The sequence below is a fragment of the Typopeltis vanoorti genome, chromosome 9 (genome assembly GCF_054136105.1).
Source record: "Typopeltis vanoorti isolate ZY-2024b chromosome 9, IOZ_Tvanoo_1.0, whole genome shotgun sequence".
NCBI lineage: Eukaryota > Metazoa > Arthropoda > Arachnida > Uropygi > Thelyphonidae > Typopeltis > Typopeltis vanoorti.
The window spans coordinates 67,213,378-67,241,314 of record NC_143557.1 but is presented as its reverse complement, the minus strand read 5'-3'; the positions used below and the strand labels follow the sequence as shown (position 1 = coordinate 67,241,314).

General features: G+C 34.6%; 1 protein-coding gene across 1 annotated transcript in view; it reads left to right on the top strand.

Annotated features, from left to right (window-relative positions):
* LOC150103115 (xaa-Arg dipeptidase-like) overlaps positions 1-27,937 on the top strand; it is a 238,885-nt gene that overhangs the window by 189,446 nt on the left and 21,502 nt on the right. Inside the window, exons 3-6 of the mRNA XM_090398096.1 lie at positions 4,052-4,316; positions 9,368-9,516; positions 15,476-15,625; positions 23,060-23,201. Coding sequence (XP_090254222.1) covers positions 4,097-4,316; positions 9,368-9,516; positions 15,476-15,625; positions 23,060-23,201 — 661 coding nt within the window. The 5' untranslated portion in view covers positions 4,052-4,096. The remainder of the gene's footprint in view (positions 1-4,051; positions 4,317-9,367; positions 9,517-15,475; positions 15,626-23,059; positions 23,202-27,937) is intronic.

The following is a 27,937-nucleotide window of genomic DNA, read 5'->3' as shown; positions in this document are numbered from 1 at the left end:
TCAAATATCCTTGTTTCATTAAACCCAAACCAACCAACCAGCTTCCTGTTTTTTCAACATAGAGAATGCAACAAGTGCAGCAGATTTTGTAGATGCACAGGTGAACTGATGGAGTACCTTTAGAGTAGGGTGACCAGATTTTTGAAACAAAAACAAAAAAAAGGGACATTTTGAATTTTTCAGCAATTAAAAAAAGGGACAAAAACAGGACACTTCTGGTACACTCTACATAAAAATGGAATAACATATAATTACAGTACACAAGACTGAAGTGTGCATTATAATTATGGAGTATTATTATTATATTTATATGATGACGTTATTTCTTCCAAAAGTGTTGTTTCTTTCAAGATGCGCTCATTAAAGTCTATACACAAAATGTCAAAATGAGTCTTGATCACAACAATTGTTGCTTTCACAGTCTTGGTGTTGAAGCGGTTCTTTTCATTTACCACAAAGAACTCATGAAAGAAAAAAAAATCTCTCTCCAGTTGCGTTTGTTCCTGGAATTGCTATAACAAATGCAATAACTGCAGTATGTTTTGGCAGTGGATGTTTGATGTGTTTACCATAACTGATACATATTTGGCTTGTTTTAATTCAATTGCTATTTCTCGCATTGCGTAAGGTGCCAGGACATTCACTAAAATTGATTGGCACTTTGTTCACCCAAGTGTAAATTTCTTTTGAAATAAATTTCTCACTACTACAGAGGTGCAGTCAGTGGTAGCTAGAGCTTTTGTCACCTGGGGCTGTCCCTGAGTTTGCCGCCCCTCTCAAAACACACCAAAAATACTACAAAAGGTCAAAACGATGTATAGGGAAATAAATTAAAACACTGTACTTATTTTTGAAATAAAACTTTAATTTCACATTCTAAAATGTTATTTTTCTTGCTTTTCTCTTAGCAAAATCATCGATGACATTGCAAAGTCTATTTCATAGTAATGTAGGTAATTCTTAATCAGTTTTATTTAGAAAAACTCCTCTCACAACTAGCAACACTTACAGCACATGTGAGGAAAATTCGCAGTAGTATTACAATATTTGAAAATGAGTTCTCGAGACTGTATTTTAGAATTAACTGCAAAAGTTCAAAACGATTCAAAGTGCTGCCCCCTCCACCCTCCTCTAGCTGCAGTCAATTGACCTCAATGAAAAGTTATGTTTCGCTGCATGAAACGCAAACAAACATTCTTGAGCTGCAAGACATTTACTTTCATCAGTTAATTTCCCTTTTGAATATTTTGTGAAAAATTATGTAACATCTGGACTTGAACTGCAAGCAGTGGCTGCCAATTTATGTTTTTGCTTCATCAAATGTTTTATATCAGAATGGCCTCCATGTTCAATTTAAAAAACTGAACGACACATAGTACATTGCAACTTGTTTGTTGTTTTGTCATCTTTCAAGAAGGGATATTCTTCTTTTAAATCCAAGGTGAAACTACACTTCCTTTTTGGCATGATAAAATCTGGATGAAATATCACCACTCACAATATATACTCGCTTTAACTTTCACAATTACTACCAAACCGGCATAAGAAGCACAAAACAATGGTATGGTAGACAAAGTAACCTTGCTAATGCCTGGATGCTGCAGTGTTGCCACTGGTTCCAGCATTTTGGTCCTATCGCAGAGAGAGTGCATTCATAACGATTGATAATCATCATAGCATGCATGTTATTGATCTTAAGCTATCACATGTCACCAGCAGAGATATTATCCTTTCCATATTCTAACATACAAGAATGAAGTTATGCCACGAATTCAAAAAAAAAAGGGACAAAATGGGACTAAAGTTAATAAAAAGGGACAACAGCATCCCGTTAAGGTTTTGTCAGGACAACGGGACCAGAGCCTAAAAAAGGGGATTGTCCCATTTTTTAACATCTGGTCTAGTCACCTTACTTTAGAGGAAAGATTCTCCCTTCCCCCCTTTCCCTCATTAGCTCACTTACATTTCTAAAATTTCAAGGGAGAGAGAGAGGTTGGAAGTCACTTTAAAATTGTACTTTTGTAAGCAGTTTTTCCAAAATATTTTCTGCTATAGAAGATGGCGGTTGTCAATTTTTTTTTTTTTTTAGTGTAGTTATGAGTTGTGTTTTCACTGTCACTGTTATTGACATGATGACCTAGAGTTTTTTTTTTTTTAAGGATGAGTTACTCATTGAAGGATATGGAAAAGGTCCTGTTTTTAATTATTAATTGCCCAGAGTTTATGGATACAACTAGAGGGTGTAGTCATTCTCTTGTATTTATTTATTTTCTATAAACAGAAAAATACAAATAATAAATTTAGTTTAATCCTTTATCCCAGTGAGAGCAAACAAAGTTTGTGCCTGAAAATATCTTCAGGACTGAATATAGTGTTGTACTATCTTACCTGGGTAAGTAGTGCAATGCCAAGGCAACTCGTAGCAAAGGTGGAGCAAGTTACCAACACTCCTAACCCAGTATCTCCAATAATGCAAAACACATCTCCTTGTGGATATGTATGCTGTTATGCATTAAGGGATTGGCCACTACCCAGACTAGTTTCGACCTTTATTGAGATCTCTTCAGTGGGAGCCAGGCCCAGGGTTGGAGATACCAGGCAGAAGCAGTAGCAAGGTCATCTTTACCTATAGGAGTTGCCAAAAGGTTTGCCACTTTTTTTTAAATTACTCTGGATTTAGAGAAAGATGTTGAAAGTTTATTTTTCACTAGGTTAGACTATAATAAATTTAGTTTAATCCTTTATCCCAGTGAGAGCAAACAAAGTTTGCAAAAGTTCAACATCTTTCTCTAAATCCAGAGTAATTTTAAAAAAAAGGTGGCAAACCTTTTGGCAACTCCTATAGGTAAAGATGACCTTGCTACTGCTTCTGCCTGGTATCTGGGCCCGGCTCCCACTGAAGAGACCTCAATAAAGGTCGAAACTAGTCTGGGTAGTGGCCAATCCCTTAATGCATAACAGTATACATATCCACAAGGAGATGTGTTTTGCATTATGGGAGATACTGGGTTAGGAGTGTTGGTAGCTTGCTCCACCTTTGCTACAAGTTGCCTTGGTGTTGCACTACTTACCCAGGTAAGATAGTACAACACTATATTCAGTCCTGAAGATATTTTCAGGCGCAAACTTTGTTTGCTCTCACTGGGATAAAGGATTAAACTAAATTTATTATGGTCTAACCTAGTGAAAAATAAACTTTCAAGAAAAATACAAAGTACCTGAGAAGGTGTACACCAGCATATTGAAAAAAAAGGAAGAGCCTTGCATTTCAAGTTCAGCTGTGAAATGTATTCGTTTATGTTGTTTGAGGAATGTGTTAATGGTTTGAACACCATGTAGCCAGAGGTAATGAATACATAGTCTACATTTCTGAACCATATGTTTGGTTTTAAAGGGGAAATGAGTCTAGAGCAGATTGATCAATAGATTCCAACTAAAAATTGGCTACTGGAGAGCATAACATTACCTTCTGTAGGAAGAATTTACTTTGCGAGACTATTCTAATGGCAGGACATATGAGAAGAACGCATTAATATCTTGAAAATAATTTTTTTCTGTCTGTGATAGGGGACATCAAAACTGAGGTGGATATCATCATGGTGATAGGAGTCAGTTTTGATCTTTAGTCTTTTTACTAGTGCTGTGTGTGTGTTCTGAATATAGGAGGAAGAAGAGACTCACAAGCTCCTTGAATGTTGCTGCTCATTTCTTGGCTAAATAATAGTGAACAATATATTTAAAGCAAATTAGTTCATTTAGCAAGGCCATTATTACTAGCTTCATAAGTGTTGTTGTTGTCTGTTACCAAAAAATTCATTTTTTTTCTGTACTATTCAATTAAGTGTAATTATAACATTCTCTTTATCAATTTTAGTTATTAAAATCTCTTTAGAAGTGCACTGTTTGTGCACACTAAAAGTGACTTCCAGTACTTGCATTATAATGTTGCTATGTGCAGATTCCCTTATACCTGCATTGTAATTTTAATTTCTAAATATGATTTTTAGCATATCAACAAATATTTATTGTAGTTTATTTTTTTATTTTTCAGTTTTCTACATATATCAATGTTCTATTAAGTTGAGGCTAACAGAAAATGACTGATAAAGATTTTGATATAATTTCAAAGGAAATTGAGAAAGAAAAATCACTATTGAATTCAATTAGTCAAGAAATATGGAGTCATCCTGAGTTGAAATATGAGGAAAATTATGCTCATGCTGTTCTGACAGATGCTTTACAAAAGCAAGGATTTCTAGTTGAGAAGAACTATATTTTGCCTACAGCTTTTCGTGCTGAATTCACAAAGAACAGTGGTTAGTCAAGTAAATAACTGATATTTTTATATGACTTAAGAAATATAAATTTTTGCTTCAAAGAAATGAAGCAGACATCAGTAGCAAAATTTAACTTAGAAATATCATACTTTAGAGCAGAGCAATGAGTACTGCCCCCTCTCTCTTTTCTTCATCTACTACCCTTTCTCAAAAAAAAAAAAAAAATAATAATAAAATAAGAGAATAGAGACTTCCAACTATAAAAGGGCTTCATTCTCTGATTTTTGTTTGAGAGGCAAAAAGTTTGTATATTCATCCTAATAAGTAATTAACTGAGGTGCTGAAGGGTCAAAGCTGTATAACTGGGAGGGGACCTCCATGCAGAAAATCGACCAGGACTTCTGACCTAATGTCCAGTATTCACCTTCTTGTGGTGCACCCTGGTAGGTATCTACCTGGATACTGAATAAACAAGGATGGCGTGGCAATTTGGGATTTAGCTGACCAAATTGTTTTCTTATTGACATAAACCACAATGTAAAATGCTTGTATAATATAACAGGATTTCATACTGGCTGGGACATTGCCCAGTTAAACACGGTCCCCATTGTTTTCATCAGGATGAGCGCAAAGTCAGCTACTGAAATAAATTCTGGAACCCAACTCAACATCAGCAGAACTCAAGATCGATACTATCAATCTAAGAAGCATCAATGGAAAAGAAATTGAACAGGCAGAAGAATTGGATAGGTGCCAGATCGGCATAATATGTGTGACTGAAACAAAGAAGACAAAAACAGTTGAGATATTTCTAAGCAACAAATGCAAAATGTTATATTCAGGGAAAAAGAGGGAGTAGCCATAGTATTCAACACCAAAAATGAGGATAATCTTCTTGAATGGCAGTCAATATCAAATAGAGTGATGTGGACAAATATCAGAATGAGGAACTGGAAACTCATGTTGTGAGCCTTGGTTCTGAATGTTTTTGTGCAGATTTGTGTTCCAGTCGATGCCCTTAACTTCGCATTCAATGTGCCAACCGATGAATGGCAGTTTATACATCTTATCCATAGCACCTTGCGGTCATGTTCAGTGAGTACGGTGGGGTGTCCACAGGTAGTATATTATCACTGATGTTGACCTGGGATGGCCCAATTTGTCAACAGTTTGCCAAATAGTCAACATGGCATCCTATCACAATGTCTCTTTAAAACTTCATCAGTTCCCTTCTCGCAACCATTTCACCCAGATGCAGTTGCACTGACTTGGGAGCATCATATTCCTCCAATTTATACCAGCTACAAACATGACTCGTTATGTGGCACAATGCACCTTGCCCTTAGGTGTCCATTGATTTCTTTACAATTAGTACATCAGTTTCTTTTTGAAGTGGTGTTTCTCAACCTTTTATTAACCATTGTCTCCTGCTCCCTTCATAAACATAAAAATCTTGTGCTTTCCCATCAGTTTCTTGTACACAATAATTTTATTGCAATTTTAAAATGAATGAAATAACTGAAACAAATCAAAGCAGTGGTGAATATCAGAATCTTTTGATCTTTATTTTCTTTTTTCTTTTACATGAAACAGTACAGGCACACCACCGATTTTCTGGCACCCTTGGTTCCAAAGACTTGCTGGATTAACCATTGTGCCAAAAACCAACAGAAGGGAGGACACACGATAATAATTCATCACTACACCCTTCATCCACAATTATACCTCTTCCATGTGTCTGAAACACCATTGTTTGCTAGAAATGTAAATATTCAGTGTAAATTAAATGTGGATCAAGTGATTAAGAAAAATGCTTCAGTATAAATGGTGCAGTGCAAGTGAATATGGACTTGTGCTTGCGCATGACTCCACTGCCACCACTGTGACCTAGCCCAAACCCAGAAGTGATACAAAGGTCGAAGTAATACAGAAGTCATATTTCCTTATACAAGTAGTTAAAAGGTGTCACACCTTATTACTAGAAATAGATGTTGAAAGTTTTTCCACTTGGTTATACTATAAATTAAAGATGCCAAGAAGTTATATTCTTGGTTTCATCCTTTATCCAGGTGTAAGCAAACAAAGTTTGCTCGTGAAGTGACTTCATGCACAAACACTGAAATCTGTTTTACTTTGAAATATTGTTCTGCATTACTTCAATCTTCATATCACTTGTGGGCCTAGCTCCCACTGATGAGACTTCGATAAAGGTCAAAACCGGTCTAGGTAGTGGATTTCCCATAATGCATAGCATTATACATTCTGTAAGAATATGTGCATTGCATTATAGGATACTTAGGCAATTGATGTAAAGTGAATTTATGGGCATCTTGAACATTTTATTCATTATTCTTAGATTATTTTAGATAGAGAAGTCAATTAATCTTTGGCCATTTCTATTTATTTTTACTAATTCTACAAACGTTCCAACATGATTTTTGATTTTCATGTTGCCTATGCGAGCATTTAAATCACCCAGCAGTAATAACATGTCTTTTTTTTTTTTTTTCTATTATATTTTGGAGTTGGTTGAGTTTATAGAGGTCTGAACTTTTCTCTCCTCAGCTCTGGAGCATATAATCCAAGAACTGTGAGATCCTCTATTAGATTTCAATTTGAGTTGTAATATTCTTTCATTCCAGTATTTATAGTTATTGATGTTGTCTTTAAGGGATTTATGAATCATGATTGATACTCCTTCTCTTGCCCTCTGGTCATCTTGTACTCCACTATAGATATATATGTTATCAGTTTCTTTGGTTCCCTGATTTTTCTTCTTTGTTTCAGTCAATACTGATATTTTGATTTTCTTTTGATATATAATTTCATCTATTTGATTTTCTTTGTAAGATAAACTTCTTACATTCCAGGTAGCAAAATGAGTAGGGATCCCAGACATCTCATAAAATATGGGATCGTCCTGTTTTTTTGGCTAATGCATCCCATTGTCCCGAGAAAACTCTTCAGGACAGCTTTTTGTCCTTTTGACAAAAAGCTGTCCCGAAGAGTTTTTTTCACAATCGGTGCTTGCAGAGTATTAATTACTGTACGGCTGCTGTTAAAATGTATGGTTTTTCAATTCTCCTGTGGCCCTGTTGAACGTTGAAAATGCCAAAAAGGATGTGTGATTATACAGACGCTTTAAAAACTCAATTTCCGTTTTTAAAAAAAATCTACTAAATTGGGAGAGACAGATAAAGTGGAGTGTATAGTTTGTGGTGGCTTGTTTAACGTCGAGCAATTTAACAATCTATTTTTGTATCTATAATAGTAAATAAAAAACCATTTGAAGGCAACTTAAAGTGGCTTAATGAAAATATCCAGCCTAAAAATTTGATTTACTATTTGTTTACTTAGTAAAGTGTGTGCATAGTAAACCTTACCACGCACACACTTGGAAAGTTAGAATCATTTTGTAAGACTGGCATATGTGATGGATGTGCATACTAAACTTTCACTCTCAGTCATGAGTGTCCCGTATTTTTTTCCAATGTATCTGGGATCCCTAAAAATGAGTGATGATCTTTTTATAGTCAGTACCTTTAGCTGGTATAGGGTCATTTCCATTTTAAGTGGTACTCTGTGCTTTGGTTACTAGCCAAAGCACAGAGTACCCCCAATGACAGGGCTGCTGATCTCTGGCTGTTGGACCAGCCCAGTTGGCATTTCTAACTGAAGGTGTTATGCTTATACTGGCAATACTTGGTCAGTCATCATCGTCCCTTTGAAAACAGACCATACTTGTGAAGGCAGGGTTGACATTCGACTAGGAGAGGCTATATATTTGCATCCTAGCTCATTAATGGCCCATATCCTTTTGGAAACAAAAGCGCCCACATCAATACCAAAAAGCCAGTACTAGAAATGGAAGGACCAGAAACTACCAAAATACTACCTCAGGCCTATGGCTATTGAAAGCTGACCAAACTTTGAAGTCAGTGAAAGTAACATAACGAGAACAAAAAACACCCACAATAAATACCATGCTGTCAAAAACAAAATCACATAAGAACTTAACCAAACCATTCTAAACATCAAAAACAAACACCTTCATAAACATAATGTAAACCAACAAACCAAAATCCACTTCTAGTGACATCTGTCATTTAACACACATAGATCATGGGGTTTTATTGATTTCTTGGTTTTTGGAGAGCAGTAGTATTTGTATACTAAGACCAAAACAGAAGTAGACTTCTTAAAAATGCCCCTCCCCCCAAAATGCATCATAGTGCAAAAAAAAAAAAAAAATGCACCCTGCATCATGGTTTATCCTGATTTCATTTTGATTATCAAATCCATAATTATTCTCTGTTCTGTTAATACATTTTTTCTTATTTAAGGAAATTAGCAATTTTTAATAAATGCCCCTTGTAAAATTAAATGACTTAATAAATTTAGAGAAACTAATGGTTATTTTTGCATTTTCATTGTTACATTGTTAGTGAAGTATTATAATGCATATTTTTTAATATTTTATAAAAATTTATTTTTAATGAAAGTATTTTTTTGTAAAATTTAATTTGAGAATGTTTGTATGTAAAATTTAATTTAGTATGCTTCAGCCTGATCTTCAGCTGAATTGTAAACTGAATATTCAGCATTCATTTATTCAACTAAATCATTCTTTGGTACATCTCTCATGCTGAGCAGTCAGACATCATTCTCCTTTGATATTTGGCTGAATTGAAAACTGAATATTCGGCATTCATTTATATAGCCAAATCATGGCACATCTCTCATGCTGAACAGACATTATTCCCCTTTTTCTTTTGAGCTATAAACACACAAGCTCCAAACATATTGAACCAATTTCTCTTTCTCTTCTGTGCTTCGGAAGTCTTTTCCACACAGCTCTTTGCAAAGGCTGTGTTGTGGGGGAAGACTCTCAACAACTTGACCACTTATCCACACAAGCCACTTTTTTTTTATGCTACACACAAGAGGTGCAAGAACCTATAGCACATCAGCAGAGGCTGCAGACCCTATAGCACTGATGTGCTATAGGTTCCTTACTTCGTGTATGTGGACTTGATATTTAAAAAAAAAAAAATAAATAAATTTATTTATTTTAATTTAATTTACTGTAGGTGGACCTACAGTTGCAGTAATTTGTGAATATGATGCTCTACCTGAAATTGGTCATGCATGTGGACATAACTTAATTGCAGAAGCAGGATTTGCTGCTGGAATAGCTATGAAAAGAGCAATGGAAGAAAATCCTGAAATATCTGGAAAAGTCAGTTACTTTGTTTTTTTTTTCTCCCTGTTTTATGTATCTGTAAACATTAAAAATGAAATTTGGCTTTTTTTTCCTTTTTTTTTTTCCAGTTTATGTATGATGTTCTCAATTTCTATTAAAGATGTCTGCACATTTGTTTAAAAATTAGGTATAGGTTGAAAAAGAAAAAGTTATGTATTAAAGTATATCTCATTGTATGTTATCCTGTTAACATTAGCAATTGACAATTGCAATAGCTTTGCAACCAAATAATAAGCCACACTGGAGCTTTTTGAGGTAACTAATGACAGTATATTTTCTCAATGCATTTTTTTTTTTTTTTTTGTAGGAAGACAAAACAATGCTTCATCCATAAGAAATAGCTCATGAGACACTAGACAGCTCATTTTCAATTGAAAAGTCATTTCTTAATGTCTAATTGGTTTAAAACCCATTAACACACACAAGAAATGGCTTTTAAACCCAAGTCTTTCCACCCAAAGAGCACATACCATTTTCTAACCACTATGGATGTGTTCTCAGTGAAGTAATGCTAACCTAAATTTTAATGATTTTATTTTATTCAACAGTAATATGAAATTAAATGATTCCATAAATCAGATATTAACATTTGACCATTTAGAGAGAGATGGATGGCTAGAATTGACATTGCCATCTTCAGAGTATGGTACCTTATTTTTAATACATTTCTGTTATTAATGCCATTATGTTCACTTCCTTAATTTTTCTCTGAATTCTTCATATCTACTTTCTGCTCTGATCAACTGTTCTGTTTTAGCAACTCATGTTTTGGCTGATTTTTCTCTTGCTCTATGTTTTTATTCAGCTAGCTTGCCACTATACCAACCTGTTATTCTATAATCTGTATTCTAGCATTTGTCACTTGTCATTTCCCACTCTGTACAAATTCCAATCATAATAACTAAAACTCATGAAGGATGTTCTGTGGTAGTGCAAGATAAAAACAGTACTTTAAGGAAAGTAAACTATAAAATTACCAAACTTGGTCTAAGCAGCACATTTTTTTTGCACTTTACGGAGACCACAGAACCTAGAAACAAGTTCTAATAAAATTAACTTTTTTGTTATTTCTTCGTCTCATGATTAGCTTAATAGAGAAGATACGGAGGGGGGGGGGGTCTGGAAAGTTCTGATAAACACCTAGAAAAAAAAAAGATATTGAAGCAAATGATATAACCACAAGAAAGAACATAAGTTAGCTTCATAACTCTGCTACTAGTATGTTATTTCTTGTGGTTATATCAGTTGTTTTAATATCATTTTTGTTCTAGGTGTTTATCAGAACTTTCCAGATCCCCCAATAGTTTAAAATTGTATAGGGCATTTTGTGATGCAATGGTATGTAAAATGACCTTGTAATCATTGCATCTCAAAATGACCTATATAATTTTTATATAAAATATATAAATATGACTATATAAAATATATAAATATGACTATATAAAATATAAATATAAAATTGAACAATCTTCTCTATTAAGCCAATTCTGAGATGGAGAAACAACAAAAAAGTTCCTTTATTAGAACTTGTTTCTAGGCTCTGTGGTCTCCCTAAAGTGCACAAAAAATGTGCTGCTTAGAATCAGTTTGGTTATTTTATAGTTGGACTATCCGTAGACTCAACCTTACACCCAACTTCATTCTGCCTTTATGAGTAATTCTTCTTTATTATATTGAAAACTTAGAAGACTGCAAACAGGATTTCATTCTTTTTTTAACCTAGAGGCATTGTAATTGGCTAAGATGTAGTTTCCCTTTTAATTTATTATTCTTCTGACATCTACATTAGAACTGTTATTGGAAGGTTTCTTCCTGATATCATTAAATTATTGTCATTAAATTTGAATTCACTATATAGGCTGGTATTAATTTTGAGAAAACTTTATAAAAAATTGAAAGATAGCAGTGGGTTCTTGGATCTATTTACATGGCTTAATTTTTTTAACATGTACATCCAAGTTGTACTTCCCACTAAGAATGAACAAGAAACTTAGATATTTTGCCTTCAGAAAAATGTATGTAGGTGATTATTTCATTTAAGTAATTATTTGTAGTGTCCAACCGTGATAGTATATGACAAGACTTAGTATATATATCAAAGGGAAAATTAGTTTTCCCTTTGATATATATACTAAGTCCTTATGTGTTTAATTTGTTCTGAAAGTTTTTGTGCAAGTCAAAAATCTGCGTAAATGGTGCTTAAAACGATGTGTTTGTGACAAATATGTTCGTTTCAAATGATAATTAAAGCTACAACAGGTTCTGTTTATGAAAAGAAAACAAAGAAATTTTGAGAAAATTAAAATTTATTCAGTATCCTGTCGAGTATAATTGTAAGAAAACTAATACAAACTGTATCACATATTCATTATAAATATGTAATACTGTATGTACAGTCCATGCTACAGCAGCTCTTTTTTTTTTTTTTTTTTTTTTTTTTTTTTTTTTTTTTAATTTGCCATAAATTAGTTATAGCATGCAATAGCATCTTGAGTTTTCTCTTGTATAAGTGTAAGACTTACCAGAGTATTCACAGTTGCACATCTTCAACCCAATAATTTTTCCATTCCTTCTATTAATATACCTCTTTTCTTGGAAGTGATCATGGATTGCATGAGCTGAACTTTTCATGTGCTGCATAATTCGAAATTTATCTTTTATAATAGTTCTAACAGTCAATTCATTCATTTCATAAGCAGTACAACTTATTACCTTTTTTTCATGTTGTTTAATAATTTCTACATTTAGTCTTCTTAGTTACGTTATTTTCTCAGACATATTTAAAGGGTATTTTTTGTTTACAATAAGTACTTACCTAGGCTCACTAAAAGATGCAATTGTACTCGAGGCAGAAACAAACAATCGGGATGACATTATGAGCTCTGCATCAGCAGAGCTAATATTGTCATCACCATTTTCTTTACTAGAAAATTATTATCATTAATAATATCTTGTACATCTACCCCTGAGGATACATATCAGGAAGGGTGTACAGGATATTATGATAGTTCTATATGAAAACGTACACCGTTGCTAACTTCTGATCAATAACTTCATCCAAATTATTCTGTTATCTGCCAAAGACTCCATAACATTATCAGATTTTATATTTGTCTTCTAAGGCACTCTTTACTATTTCAATCCACCTACATCTTGGTTTTCTTCTGGATCTTTTTCATGCAAACCTGCTAAAAAAACACTTGTTTTGCTAATCTTTCCTCTCTATTCTGTAAGTGACCATACCATCTGATTAGCTCTGATAACACATTCCTGATTGCTAACAATGACCTTTTCCTAATATCCTTGTTTTTTAATATGATGCTGTTATTGATGCCATCTGTTCACTCTGCTAATCTTTCTCAGAACACTCAGATATATCTGTGTCTCTAATCTTTGATCAAGTGTTTTATTTCTAACCCAGCTCTCAGATCCACAAGTTAAAACTGGTTTGAACATTGTCTTGAATATAGCTAATTTAGTCTTTTGATTAATTTCTTTCTTATTCCATATAAATTTATTTAGCTGACTTCCTACCATACTAACTTTACTATTTCTGTTGTCTATTTCCATATTTAATTTGCCATCTTCGTGTCTAAGTAGCTGAAATGTTTTACTTGTTTTACAGGTTCTCCATTCAGTTGATGTTTTCTGTTTCTGCCTATTTCCATTGTTTTTGTCTTTTTATTGCTGATTTTCATACCAAATTCATTACAGCAGTTATTCAAGAGTTAGTCAGGAAATCTTGCAGACTTGTAGTGGATTTGTTCAAAAGTATAACATCATCTGCATAAAGCAAAGTTAAAGAGCTAAGATTAACATCACCAATTTTGATATCAGCAGTTCCTTCATAATGCTAGCTTGGTGCCAAGTAGTTAGCATATCTGCTATCCTGACTGTGGATTCAAATCCTGCCGTGGGCAGGGATGTTTGTGATCGTCTGTGAAAGTGCTAGTGGTGGTGGGTGATAGATGACGTTGGTGTAGATGATGGTAGTTGCGATTCATTGTAGTGGGTAGAGCTGGAGTTGCAAGGAGATGCCCTCTCTCTTGATGAGCCCATGGACTCCTTGAAGGTGCCACGTAATAATAATAATGTGATCCATATAGATGATGAATAATAGTGGAGATAATCTATGCCCTTGTTGCCCACCTGACTTAACATCAAACCATCTTCTTGTACCTCCTTTCCTTCAATTCTAGCTTTTTTTTTTTTTAGCATTTTTATCCTATTTGGTGCAGTATCTGCTATGATTATGCAATTGTGGGAAACCCCAACTGGCTTGTCGCCGAGTCCGGCATTGGGTGCAGGACAATTTACATGACTGTAGATGCGTGTGTTCATGGAGCTGGTTTGTCTGTTCTAGGGGGACGAAAAATCTGAGTTTCTGGGTGAAAATAAAAATCTCCTACCTCCATATGAAACTGGTTAACTCACATTTAGTCAAAAGAGACCAGATAAAGGTTCCTCATGAATTGGACAGGAATTGAACCCAGGTCTTTCCGACCAAAGGGCTTTGTCTGTAATGACTGAGCTATGGAGGACCTACCTTTGTCAATTCTAACTGCTGATATACAACTCAAATAGACTGTATTGCCTCAATATAATGTCCCAGACCATATAATTATAATGTTTTGAAAAGCTTTTCTCTTGGCACCTTGGGAAATTATTATTATATTTAAAATTCCCAGTATATTAAATGGAGGATATTATGGATCCAGCGTTATTTTTTATAATTTTCTGCATTGGAGTTTCCTTGCTTTACACTGTGTAAAAGACATATTCTCTGCCCATGGAGATTTGGATGCTCTCTTTTTATTTGACGAAAATAAATGGCAAACATTTGGATCCTTTAGGCAGAGCTCATGTCTTTTAAGTAGTGCAAAGTAAGGCAACTCCACTGCTGAAGGTTATATTCTCATAATCACTCCGGTAAATTTTCAAAACTTTTCCAAGTTTCTTTCTATACTTGGCTATAAAACAAGCCTGAATCCATAATATCCTCCATTTTAATATCCTATCTATCAAATTGAAGGCTTTCAGAACTATATTTTAACCATCTATTAGGTGGGGTTCAAAGTGGTTCTGATAGATGTCATTGCTAGTCTAAGTCACTATTAAAGTGCTGCAACTGCATATATATATATATATATATATATCTACGAATCTGCTTAACTTAAATCCGTGTAAGTTGAGGGCTTACTGTATTACATTGTACTGCATTATTTGGGTAAAATAGACCTGGTAATTTAAATCCTTCTGTGATGAGATAAACTTTATTAGAGCTATTTTGGATAGTGTTAAGTTAGTAAAATTTAAGATGGAGAGTAATGTTTTTCATCCCCTCTTACAAACTGACAAACACCTTCTAGACAATGGGAAGGAATTATCTTCTGAAAAATCTTATACGTGAAAGCTGGTCTGCTGCCATAACTGACCATTGGATATCTGTTATCTAAATGAAGGATGAAGTGTTATTTCAGAATGGTTAGGTTTTAAATATAATTTCCTTGTATAGTAATGATGTAACCATAGCTTCATACTTTAAATATGTCAGCTGTTTCTCTTTTGAATTATGTTGCATAATCCCAAGCAAGTTGTTTGGGGTTATACAACCTTTAACATTGCTGGAAAAATGCAGATGAACATATTTCCAATAAAAAATAGTTTATTAAAAGTGCTAAACATGTTGCATTTACCAAACAGCTTTAACATAAATATGGTTAAGCTATTTATTGAAGATGTTCATCAAAAATTGTTATTAACATAGATGTGAGAGAGGTGTAGGGATAATTTTATATCTGGATATCATAAAATTAATGAAATATGGAAATAATACAAATTGCTTATAGTTAATATTAAATACTAATTGCAGGTTGTTTGTTGTTTTGTTGGTTAAAATCTTTCACATGAATTTTCTATCCTTGCTATCTTTAAGGTTGTTGTGCTTGGCACACCAGCAGAAGAAGGTGGTGGAGGTAAAATTGAACTGATTGAAGGAGGTGCATTTAGTGATATTGATATTGCCATGATGGTTCATCCAGCTGCAACGAATGATTTATTTACGCCTTTCATAGCAATCTCTAGGGTGAGTATTGAAATGTTTACAATAATTTTTTTGACTTATAAAATTCCTTAAATGACATTGCAATTGTAATGTTTGAGGTCTTGAATTATCTATTCCTTAGTTCCATTAAATCTTTAAAACTTTTTGTCAGTTCTTTGACAATTACATCTCTAAACATATAGCATATTAGCATTTTGTGGATGAGGCAAAATCAGAGGCATAGTGAGGCTATGACCAATGTGGCCCCTGCCATAGGTGCAAAAATTGATATTTTTAAAGTTTTTTTTTTTTTTTAGAACGGTGCAATTTTCTTTCCTAGCCATAGGCACCAAAATTCCTCACGCCGTCTCTGGGCAAAATAGATAAACCTAGAACTTTTTCAGAAAAACTCAGTCTTTTCTTACTGGCATTAAGTCAAGTCTAGTGTATGTTGTTTGCATTTTTATTGATTTCATGAACACTGAACCCTTGTCTAACATGAATTAAAAAAAAAGCTGTTGTTCTATTGTCTATTTCCAGTTTACCATGTATCTGGTCCTTTTCATTGTTATTCTTTTCCTAGACTTTTCTTCTAGTATTCTTTGCTCTACTTCTGAGTCTTTTTTTACTATTGTATTTTCCAGACCACTATCAGTAGAATCCAGTGTCTTGCCGCTATGTTTGCCATCAGTGTAACTTGTGGACATCTGGAAGGGGTGGGGGGAATTCTGGTGGTTTTGCACTACTTTGGCCTCTGTTTGAGTAAGGTGGGTAATCCTGGATGGCCCAGCCAGGATCATTCAGCTAGTGGATTTGCCTGCAAGGATCAACAGTGTCTCAGTAAATCTCCTTCCCTATGGAGATAGCGCCCAAGGCTTGCTGTGGTGCTGGTATGGTGTTCCACCCCTGAGTACAGCCATTGCTTACCAGAGAGTGGGCATCTATGTGTAGCTCTATTGTCCAAAAACCATTGAAATGTCAACTGAAAACAAAGAAGCAAAATGCAGATGCAGCCACAAATCTACCAACCTTTTTAATCCTACACTCAAGTTTGGAAGGGCTGGTGGGATCTCCAAAATCAGTCAAGAAGGTACATTTGTGGGATATTCTCACAATTCCAATGATGTTCAGTTTTCAGTGTCATGTTTTTTTGCAATCAAGGTTAATTGGATAACCAAACAACTTCCTCCAACTGCGAGCAATGTCCTCTGTGGATGACTTTACCATTTTCTGTCATTCATAATAATATGAGGGTTGATCATCTTTCAAAGTGGATACTTGCAAATGGGTTTAGATTTTCACAGCAAAAGACTTGTATACATTTTTTCTGCAGATGTGGTCTTCACCCTGACCTAGGACTTATATAAGGGCAAATTTTAATCCCAGTTGCATCAGAAGCCAAGTTCTTGAGACTCGTATTTGGCAAACTCGGTTTCCTTCCTCACATATGTCACTTGTGAGATAAGTGATAAGTTTGGGATGCTGATAGATGTTCTTTGCTTCAATACTAAGCATTGATTAGATCAAAATTTGATGATGGGTCCCAAGTCTATGCCTCTGCCAGAGACAGTACTCTGCAATGGTTTGACCCTACCCACCTTCAAGCCCTAAGACCTATAACTGTAACATTTTGAATTTCACCAATCCCTAGTTTGTATTTTGAGGCAAATGAATCACCTTTGTCACTTTGATGTATTATACAGTATGAAGATAAAATCCCTGCCAGACCATCATCCCATGTGGCCACCTATTTTTTGCTCTATGATGGGTATTCTACAGATCCTCCTACTGGAGGATCTGTAGAATACCCATCATACAGCAAATAAGATCCTCCTTTACAAGAGCTTTAGATATTAGGATAGATAACATAGCACAGATGCCACTAAATACACTACCACCATGGCATTCATGCAATATCACCACCTTTTCTTTCTGTATGCATCCAAACATTCCCCCCCCCCTCCTCCTGTTGTCTACCAGCAGCTCTTTCAAACATGTAGAAGGGGAATACTCTGATTTTGTACATATCTACACAGCTGGTTCAAAATCAGAAAATCTAGTGGAATCTTTTGCTCTTCCCAGACAACATAATATCTACTCAAATCCAAATGGAATGTAATAATTTCAGTACTGAACTGTATGTGATAGAGCTTGCTTTAAACTACCATCAGAATTGAAAGCTCTTACCTCCTTAAAACGTAATAAAAACATAATGATCACCAGAGCTGACAAGGGAAATATCACTATGGTTTTAGATACCGATTCATATGACCGAAAAATTAATTTACTACTCAGAGATCGAACTACTTATGCCAAACTTGATTATGATCCTACAAAAAGACAGCTCAAGAAACTGAACAAGTTACTTGATGAAATCACTTCCTTAGATGAAGAAACGATAAAAAAAAAAATAAATAAATAAAAAAAACTCAGGACATATCATGCTAGACCTCCTAGAATATATGGCTTACCTAAGCTTCACAAGAATAACGTTCCACTCAGACCCGTCGTGGATTCTATTAGCAGCCCGACTTACAAGTTATCAAGATTTTTATCTAACTTTCTCCGTCTTCACATAGGCCACTCAGCCTCGTTAATTAAAAATTCCACAGAGTTTCACGCAAAAATAAAAGACATTTGACTGTTGGAAACTGACATGTTAATTAGCTTCGACATTATCTCCCTCTTCACTAATATTCCACATAAGGAAACAGTAGACTTGTTAACTCAAAAATTTCTGTCTGATATTGTTGAATTATTCAGATTTGTTATTATGTCCGGTTACTTCACTTGGAAAGAAAAAATTTACAAGCATGAGGAAGGAACAGCAATAGGGTCTCCTTTATCACCAAACTTAGCAAACCTGTTTCTAGAATACCTTGAAAAAAAAATTTTCACGTTTAAATCCAAACCAAAAATTTGGCTATGATATGTCGATGACGTCTTTACTGTCGTCTGGGATTATTCTGAACAAGAATTACACCTGTTTCTAGATGAAATAAACCTTCTTCATCCTCGAATCAAATTTACGCTAGAAAAAAGAATCTCCTTTCTGGATTTACACATCCAAAGAAAAGATGGTTCCTTTTCTTTGGATGTGTAAATCCAGAGAAAGGAGATGTAAAAATCCACATTTTCAGGTCATTACATTCACAATTCTTCTGCTTATCATCCATCTCAAAAATTTGGCATCATTTAATCATTAGTAACCAGAGCACACAGATTCTGCTCCTCTGAAGAATCTCTAAACCAAGAATTGGAAATAATCAAAAATACAACCATACTAAATGGATACAATCTTAAAACAACTCAAAAAATCATATGTCACTTCCCCACACATCAACCTAGACAAGAACAAGCCCCTAGGATTCCTATACCTTATGTCAAAGACATCTCCGAATGTCTTTCAAAAATTATGAAGAAATACAAACCTGTTACTATTTACAAACCTGTCAACCAGATCTATAACTTGTTACCTTCCCCTAAAGACAAACTCTCACCTTTGATGCTACCTGGCGTGTACGAGGTTCCATGCTTCTGTAAATTGTCTTACTATGGACAGATAGGTAGATCTGTTCATAAATGCATTTCAGAACATCAAGACCATCTCCGTCTTATCAAACCGCAGAAATCTGGCCTCGCTCAACACTGAGGTGAAAACCCAAACCATAGGATCCATTGGGAAAAGACCAAACTTTTACATAGATCTTTATATGAACATTCATGTTTATATAAAGAAAGTGCTGAAGTACTTCACAGACCAAATCTTACCGTAATGACGTACTTGCTATTCCTAAAGTATGGGAAATTGTCATACAAAATTGTGTGAAATAATTTTTTTTATGTGTTATCTTATTTGAATGTAATTTTTTTCCCTCCAATTATATTTTAATTTAATTCTATAACACACTACTGCATGCATATTGGGATTCCATTGTAATCATGTGCCCTAACTGTATGTTATTCCTAGTATTGTTTGAATTAACTGTACTGACAATGTCCTAAGATACTTAGGATGAAATATTTACTTATTAAAACTTATTACTGTGGTTATTACATGTGTTTGTTTAGTCTTAAACTACCTAAGATTACAACACTACCAAAGTTACATTATGTATAAGGATTCACAAAGTTCTCTACAAGCAATAAGATGTCTAGTGCTATGCTGCAGAATCATCCAGCACTCTATCCAACATGTTCTCCCTCAATTATGGAGCTATATGTGGATGTATGCTTCAGTTGGATTACAAGCCACATTGGTATTAAGGGCAATGAGGCTGCAGATACTGCAGCTAGGTCAGCTCATTTCTCAGACTTCCACCATCTTTGCCTGTCCCATACACCAATTACTTCAGATAACCCAGTGGCAGTCATCATGGAATAGAGACCAACAGTCTCCATCAAAATCAAGCCCAAAATCAAATTGTTGCAGTCTAGTCTAGGAACCATAAAGAGGAAGTTGTTCTTGTTCTTCATAATTCATAGCCATCTTACACACTCCTTTCTGTTGAGAGGTGATGGCATGCCTATGTGTGAGTTGTGTGATACCAGACTAACTTGACTTAAATTGACTGTGCTCATTGACAAAGCGAGCATAGTCACTATTTTAGTCATATTCATAATCTGTCTGAGTCCTATGCACTCAGATGAATTTTATCAGATTTGTCAAGTATCACCTGCATAGTTGATTTCTTCTAAGTTATTCTTTGTGAAGAAATATCCAGAGCATGAGTTGCCAGTTCTAACTTGCCATGCAGATGTTTATGGATGTAGTTTTTATGGTCTTCAAAGTGGATGCTAGCAGATCTACCATCCAGAGTAAGCTAAGTTGCTTGAGGAATTTCATTCACTCCCAGATGTGCAAGAGAATGAAGCTGATCTTTAGGAAAACAGATGAAGGCTTTTAGCGGATGTGTGTTTTGAAAGTGGCATGAAGATTATATTTGCAAAACACTATCCATCTTTTTGGATGTACCCTTGAATATAAGGAATGGAAATAGTTTTGTTGTGGTATGTATTGGTTGCTGTAGGGATTAGATATCCAGTATTTTATCCATTTAATAAGAGTTGTAACCATTGGCTAAGCAGGTGTTATAAAGGTACTTGGGATCTCTGGCAGGGATGTCATGAAAACTGTGTGTAAATGTTTTGAGGATGTTGTACTGTTTGGATGAGTGATGGAGTAACTGCACCTGCATATAAGCACCTTCCTGCATGTGTGTGCATTTCCTATAAGCAAAATCATCCATCCTATAATCACTTGTTCTCCTAAGAATGAGGTTTATCCTCTTGAGCTTCCTGGAGCATATAAATATGTTAAAGATACCAAGCAATTTGGAGCATATAAAGTTCCTTGTGCCTGAAACTTAGTGGTAGATCTGTTGACATCTGCCTCGAAGAAGATAAAACTACATCTATAATCATATGGCAAGTCAGGACTGACAGACCATGCTGTAGATATTCCTTCACACAGTACTAATTGGAAAAGAACTGTGCTGCATAGAAGTCATTATTGTTGAGAGATTATTATTGGAATCATCATCAGTAATGAAACACTCTCCATAACTTCAACAAGTATGGCTGCATTAATTTGCCAGAAATCTGGGAGACTGTCAGCTTAACTTGTAGATGCAGTGCCATTCTGTCTCCCTTAGAGGGGAAAGTTACTCATTGAATGGGAAAAACAGAATTTTTCCTTAACTATATGATGATTTATTTATTGCTAGAGCAAGTTATACAACATTCAAACACAAATTACCTGACCCTTTCAAACTCAAATATTTTGATGTCAATCATTTTAGTTTGCTGCTTATTTTAATATTGAACCCCTGCTTGACATCAGTAAAATCCTAAAATTGATCAGAAACCTTTAAATTTAAATATAATTATTAGATTTTAAACATATTAAATCATCTGAAAGAGATATTTGTAATGTATATAAATAAAAAAAAATCACGCTCTTTTACTGACATTCAGTATGAGATTCCCTTATTATAGTATGAAAATTTTGTTCTATGTGAGAATGATTATACTGAAGTGAAGTTATGCTATAATTTGAATAATTTTTGCATGCATTTGTTTGACAATGTTTATATATACTGGGTGATCCAAAAGTAACAGAAAAAGTAAAAATTCAATAATTCTAAAAGTATAGACAGTAGAACGATGCGGTTTTCACAGAAATGCACAGAAAGACATGGGATTTTTTTTTTAATAACGAAAAATTTTATTACCAGAATAGTTACGTTTCCACCGACAGGTGGCGCTTCAGTTGTGTCAGTAGTTTGTGCAGTGGCACAGCACAGTTCGCAATGCAGCTAGGATTAAATATTCAATGTGATGGCCGAGGGGCCTATAATTAATGATGCAGTGAACCCACACCATGCTGTCACCTTGTGTTGATGCAAAGGGGTTTCCACAATCGCATGCGGGTTTTCTCTCTCTCTCTCTCTCTCTCTCTCTTGTGCGCATTTACACTTCCATTAAGCGAAAAGTGCGCCTTGTCAGTCCTCCACGGGACATTTGACAGCCAGTCTGCATTGTTTTCCATCTGTTGAAAAGCCCAATTTGCAAATTCATGACGTCTCTCGAAATCAGTTGGTTTCAGTTCCTGTACTTGTTGGATTTTGTAAGGATACCTCTTGAGGATGATCCTGAGTGATCGCCACACAGTCCCGTACAAAATGCCAGTTTGTCTTGAAATTTCACGCGCACTGCATTCCCCATGTGCGGAAGCTGCCGATTATGTGTCAGTCTTGTGTTCGACCTTGTGCACAACTGCAATAGTTTTTTTGGGTCTCCCGCTTCTTGCATGTGCTTCCAAACTGCCAGTGTCCTCAAACCTTTTCATCGTAGCTATCAGTGAGGAACAAGACATCGGTCCTTTTCCACTTCTAATATCCCGCATCGAATGATAGGTGCGTAAAGCCACACTTGCACATTCGGAGTTCCGATAATACAGCTTAACTAAAAGTGCTTTATCTCGTAACGATAACATGCCTCACCTTGGCAGAATGTTTAACTTCAGTAATAAACGTTAAATGCTGAAAGTTTAACTTCAGTATTCACTACATCTGAAATTTACATACCTCACGGTTTAAATAGCGACAGGTGGCACCTCCGGGACCACTACACCGCCACCTGTTGGTGATAAATGTAACTATTCTGGCAATAAAATTTTTCGTTATTAAAAAAAATCCCATGTCTTTCTGTGCATTTCTGTGAAAACTGCATCGTGCTACTGTCTATATGTTTCAAATTATTGAATTTTTACTTTTTCTGTGACTTTTGGATCACTCGGTATATAAATAAGCATTTTGGATTGAGAATAATAGTAGAGTATGTTTTCCTTAGAGCAATTTGCTTATATGATGCACAATATATCAACTTTTGAAATATCATAGTAGAATGCCATCCAGAATTTCATACATAATTGAATTTTATTATAAAATATATCTTTTAATATTTTTTATGCAGTTTACTATAAATTATTCAGGAAGAGCAGCACATGCTTCAGGTTATCCATGGGAAGGTCTCAATGCATTAGATGCTGCAGTAGCATGTTACAATAATATTTCTCTCCTGAGGCAACAGATAAAGCCAAACTGTAAAATTCATGGTAAGCATTTTAAAATACATTCAGTACGTGAGATACATTAAAAATTTTATCTGTTACTCTGCAGGAGAGAGAGAAAAAAATTCTTTTTGATAAGTGTTTTCATAGAGGTGACTTTTATTGAGTAACATATGACTATTAAATTATTTAAGGAATTTACAACATATACTGCAATATTAATTAAAAGAAACTTTAATAAATATCTCCTATATGTTGGCAATGTCGCATGGACATCTTCATGGGAACATCAACTATAACACGTTTATTTATGCAGGCACTACAAAAAGCAAATGAGGCAGAAGAGCAAAACTACTGTTGTTCCTAGAGTCCTAAAGGTGCCTCCTAGTGGGCTATATTGAGCTGTCTTGGCTTGTTGGGCTGAAGTTCTCAAGATGCAAGCTTCCCAAATTTGGGGCAGTCTCTCATGCACCCAATTTGTTGGAGGTTTGGAAAGTTTTTTAGAGCTGAGGCTGATTCCATGAACAATCTTTCATATTTAAATTTGCTGCGGTGTATTAATGTTTCTTTCTTCCAACGTATTGTGGCGGGTATCCAGAGCATGGTCTGCAAGCCCAGAGTGGCTGTACTGGTGAAACTGGATGTAGTCTTTGTGTTCCAAAATCCTGACATTTGCTGTCCTGCCTGTTTGGCCAAAGTAGGACAGTTTACAGCTGCAAGGGATCTGGTATACCCCAGGTAGGTCTAGGGGAAGTGGTTTGTCTTTGGTGGAGCAGATAAGGGATGCCATTTTTTATATGGTATGTAACAAGAAGTCAGGTCATATTTTTTTAAGATTTTGGTTAACTTTTCAGAGGTAGGTGCCCCAGATATAGGGAATGGTGTTATAGTGCCTTTACTTTCTCTCTATTATATATATATATTTGTATGTTCCACTACTCACTCATACACAGTTATTTCCCTTCTGTCCTTAAACAAACTAAAATTTAGGCCGCTCTTAAGTTTAGTCACATGTAATTCTTTCACTCATAAGGGCTTTGTCTAAGTATCAGACAAGGCCTTAAAATCTACCCTCTGAGACAGTCTGCCTGTTAAATATTGACGAATTTATATTTTGCTGCTCCAGCCAATATATAGGATAGATGAGACACTTATCCAAGGTGGCTCTCTCAGAGTAATACACAGTAATAAACTTTCTAACACTAATTCAACTAATTTCAATTTGCTTTCTCTTTGCATGCAGTCGTGGTCTAAAAAATCAACTTATATTCATATATCTCTCCCGCTAGTTTCGATATAATTTTATGAGTGGCTATTTGAATTCACAAGTCAGGCGAATGCTATAAAACATATTTAAATATATTAGAAAACAGTAATTAAGGAGAATGCTATATTTGGTTGTTATATTTGAATTACTAAAAGGTGTAAATATGTGACCCATCATTAATGAGCAATGTGAGGTTGGGAAATATAAGGGAGAGAAAGAACAGGTGTGAGTAGAAATTCTTTCATTACCAACAAATGAATTATTACTAATAAATTACATTTGTGATATTATGTGTGTTCTATAAGTTGCTGTGGAGTGAATAATGTGATCCCGTAGACATGCTTATATGCATGTATGATGGAGAAAAAAAAAGTATGAGAAGAGGAAAAGAGATTTGTTTTTGAACTCTAAATTCTTCTTTCTCATCCATCAGATGACAGGTTGAGTCCTCCCTATGCAAAACTTTGCCATCTGGTTCTATCTCTGGCCATTTCTGTCATCTCTCTGAAGCTCGATAATTTGAAGGAAAGGTCATACTTTCTGTGACCTTTCCTTCAAAGACTGTAGCCAAGGTTTGTTTTGGTCTACCTCTTGATTGTCTTCCTACAATCATTCCATTCAAGACTATAGTTGGTAATCTTTGAAAGGAAATTCTCTGGAGGTGTCCAAACCATCTTAATTGCAGTTTAAGAATTATAGCTATGATATATTCACTATACTTTAATTCATATTTGACTTGCTCATTTGTTTTGTGTTTTGACCAGTGAAGTCATATATTTTTCTTAAGCATTTCTTTGAATGCTCTGATTTAAATCAGAAAATACAGAAAGAAATGTGGAAAATTTTCTGTATTTCTTTCTGATTGAGTATCCAAGTCTCAGCTCCATACATTGCTGCAGGTATAATAATGGTTTTATAGAGTTTTAGTTTGAGGCATTTTTGAAATGCTGTTATTTTTCCATATTTGATTTAATTTATTCATATTAGACCATCCTTTATTAAGTCTGTATTTTACTTACGTCGAGGTTGTGAGTAATGAGACTGCCAAGATATGTAAATTGTTTTACTTGTATGATTAATTTTATGTGATTTTCTAAGTTTTTATTGAAATTTTTTCCTCATCTCTTCCTATTTTCATTGTTTTAGTTTTGCTTAAATTGATTTTCATTCCAGAAGTTTTGCATTCTACATTTACAAATTTTGGTTTTTTCCACTTGTTCTTTAGATTCTGCAAGAATAATAATATCATCTGCATTTTTGATGCAATTGACATTTGTGCCATTTCTTTATAGACCTCATTCTTCAGCTATGGATTTGCACATATCTTCCAGATGGATAATAGATAAATTTGGTGAGAGCGGGCAACCCTACATGACTCCTTTTTCTACTTTGAATTTGTCTATTTTTATTTTATTAAATTTGACAGTTGCTTTGGTACCTTTTATAATAATTCATAATAAAGGTTTGTAGTTCTGAATCTAGCATCATAGATTTTAAGATGTTTATCATTTTGTTCCTGTCAGCGGAATCAAATTCTTGTTTGAAGTCAATAAAACTGCAGTATATAGTAAGTTATATGCCCAGTACTTTTCAGCCAGGCTACTAATTGTAAAAATATGGTCTATAGTAGACCTTCCAGGTCTGAATCCTACTTGATCTTCTCCTTCAAGTTTTGTCTAATTGTTTCATTCATTAAAGTCTGAATTCTATTTTGAATAATGTTATGGGTCTATAATTTTCACACCTTCATTTATCTCCCTTTATGAGAATTGGTATTATGATACATGTCTTCCAGTCATCTGGAATTTCACAATAAACAGCCACTGAATACATTTGGTGATTCATTTAGATGTGGCATACATGTGGAATACACATGGGTTGGAGCAGCAAATCATCTTGTAAATTATTTTGTGCTTGTTATGCATATTTATTTTCTGTTTTATTTATATTATGATTGGGATTTCTAAGAATTTTCTTTTGTTTGCTGCATATTTATTACATAGTAATAGATGCATAAATAATTTCTGATTATCATTGGAACAAATCCTACATTTATGTCAGCAGCTCTACTGTCTTATCAGTGATAGATATCATACATATGTTAGTATTTTGTGGTAGATTTAACCACTTCTTATAATACATAGAAGTCTTCATTTTTATTCAGGAGTAGAGGAATTTTGACTGTCTGTTCTTTCCAAAGACTGGAATAAAAATGTTCCTATTGCATGAAAAACATCCCCAACAGACACTATACTGCAGAAGCAAGAAAAACAAGTAGTTATATTGTTTCACTAAGTATACAGCACAGAGACATTTACATCATCATCATCATCAAATTCCTGCCATATACCCTCAAGGGGTATACAGGATATCATAGTACTAAATGAAAAATTTACATTATTACAAACTTCCTATCTACAATTTTCCTCCAAATCAGTCTGTTACTTGTCAAGACTCCAACATTATGAGATCTTATATTTCTGTCGTCTAAGGCACTTTGTACCTTATCAATCCACCTATTTCTGGTCTTTGTCTGGGTCATTTTCCTGCCAAACAGGGGCAGAGAACACTTGTTTTGCTAATCTCTCCTTGCCCATTCTGTTTAAGTGACCATACTACCTGAGATTAACTCTGCTAACACATTCCTGGATGCTGACAATATCAAGTTCTTTCCTAATATCCTCGTTTTTAATATATTGCCATTGATGCCATCTGATCACGCCTATAATCTTTCTCAGGACTCTCATATCTGTGGTCTCTAGTCTTTGGTCAAGTGTTTTACTTCTGACCCAGCTCTCAAATCCATAAGTTAAAACTGGTTTGAACACTGTCTTGTATACAGCTAATTTAGTGTTCAGACTAATTTCTCTCTTATTCCATATGAATTTATTCAATTGACTTCCTACCATACCAGCTTTGTTGATTCTGTTGTCTATTTCTATATTTAATTTACCATCTTCACTAAAAATCGTGCCTAAGTAGCTGAAATGTTTTACTTGTTCCACAGGTTCTCCATTCACAACACAGTTGACATTTTCAATGATTCTGTCTAATTTCATTGTCTTTGTCTTTTTATTACTGACTTTCATACCATATCTATTACAACAGTTATTCAATTTAGTCAGTGAATCTTGCAGACTAGTAGCGGATTTAGTTAGAAGTATAACATCGTCCGCATAAAGCAAAGAGCTGACATTAACATCTCCAATTTTGATATCATGTTTAATACCACTTTCCTTCATAATGTGATCCATATAGATAATGAATAACAGAGGGGATAATGTACATCCTTGTCTGACACCAGATTTAACATTAAACCATCTTCCTCTACTTCCTTCATTTCTAACTGTTGACTTACAACTCAAAGACTAAGTATTGCTTGATATAATGCCCCATTGACACCATATAACTGTAGCGTATTGAATAGCTTCTCTCTCTTGGCACCTTGTCATATGTCATCATCATCATCATTCAGCTAGAGATCACATCTAAAGATCGGTACTATCAATGTAAG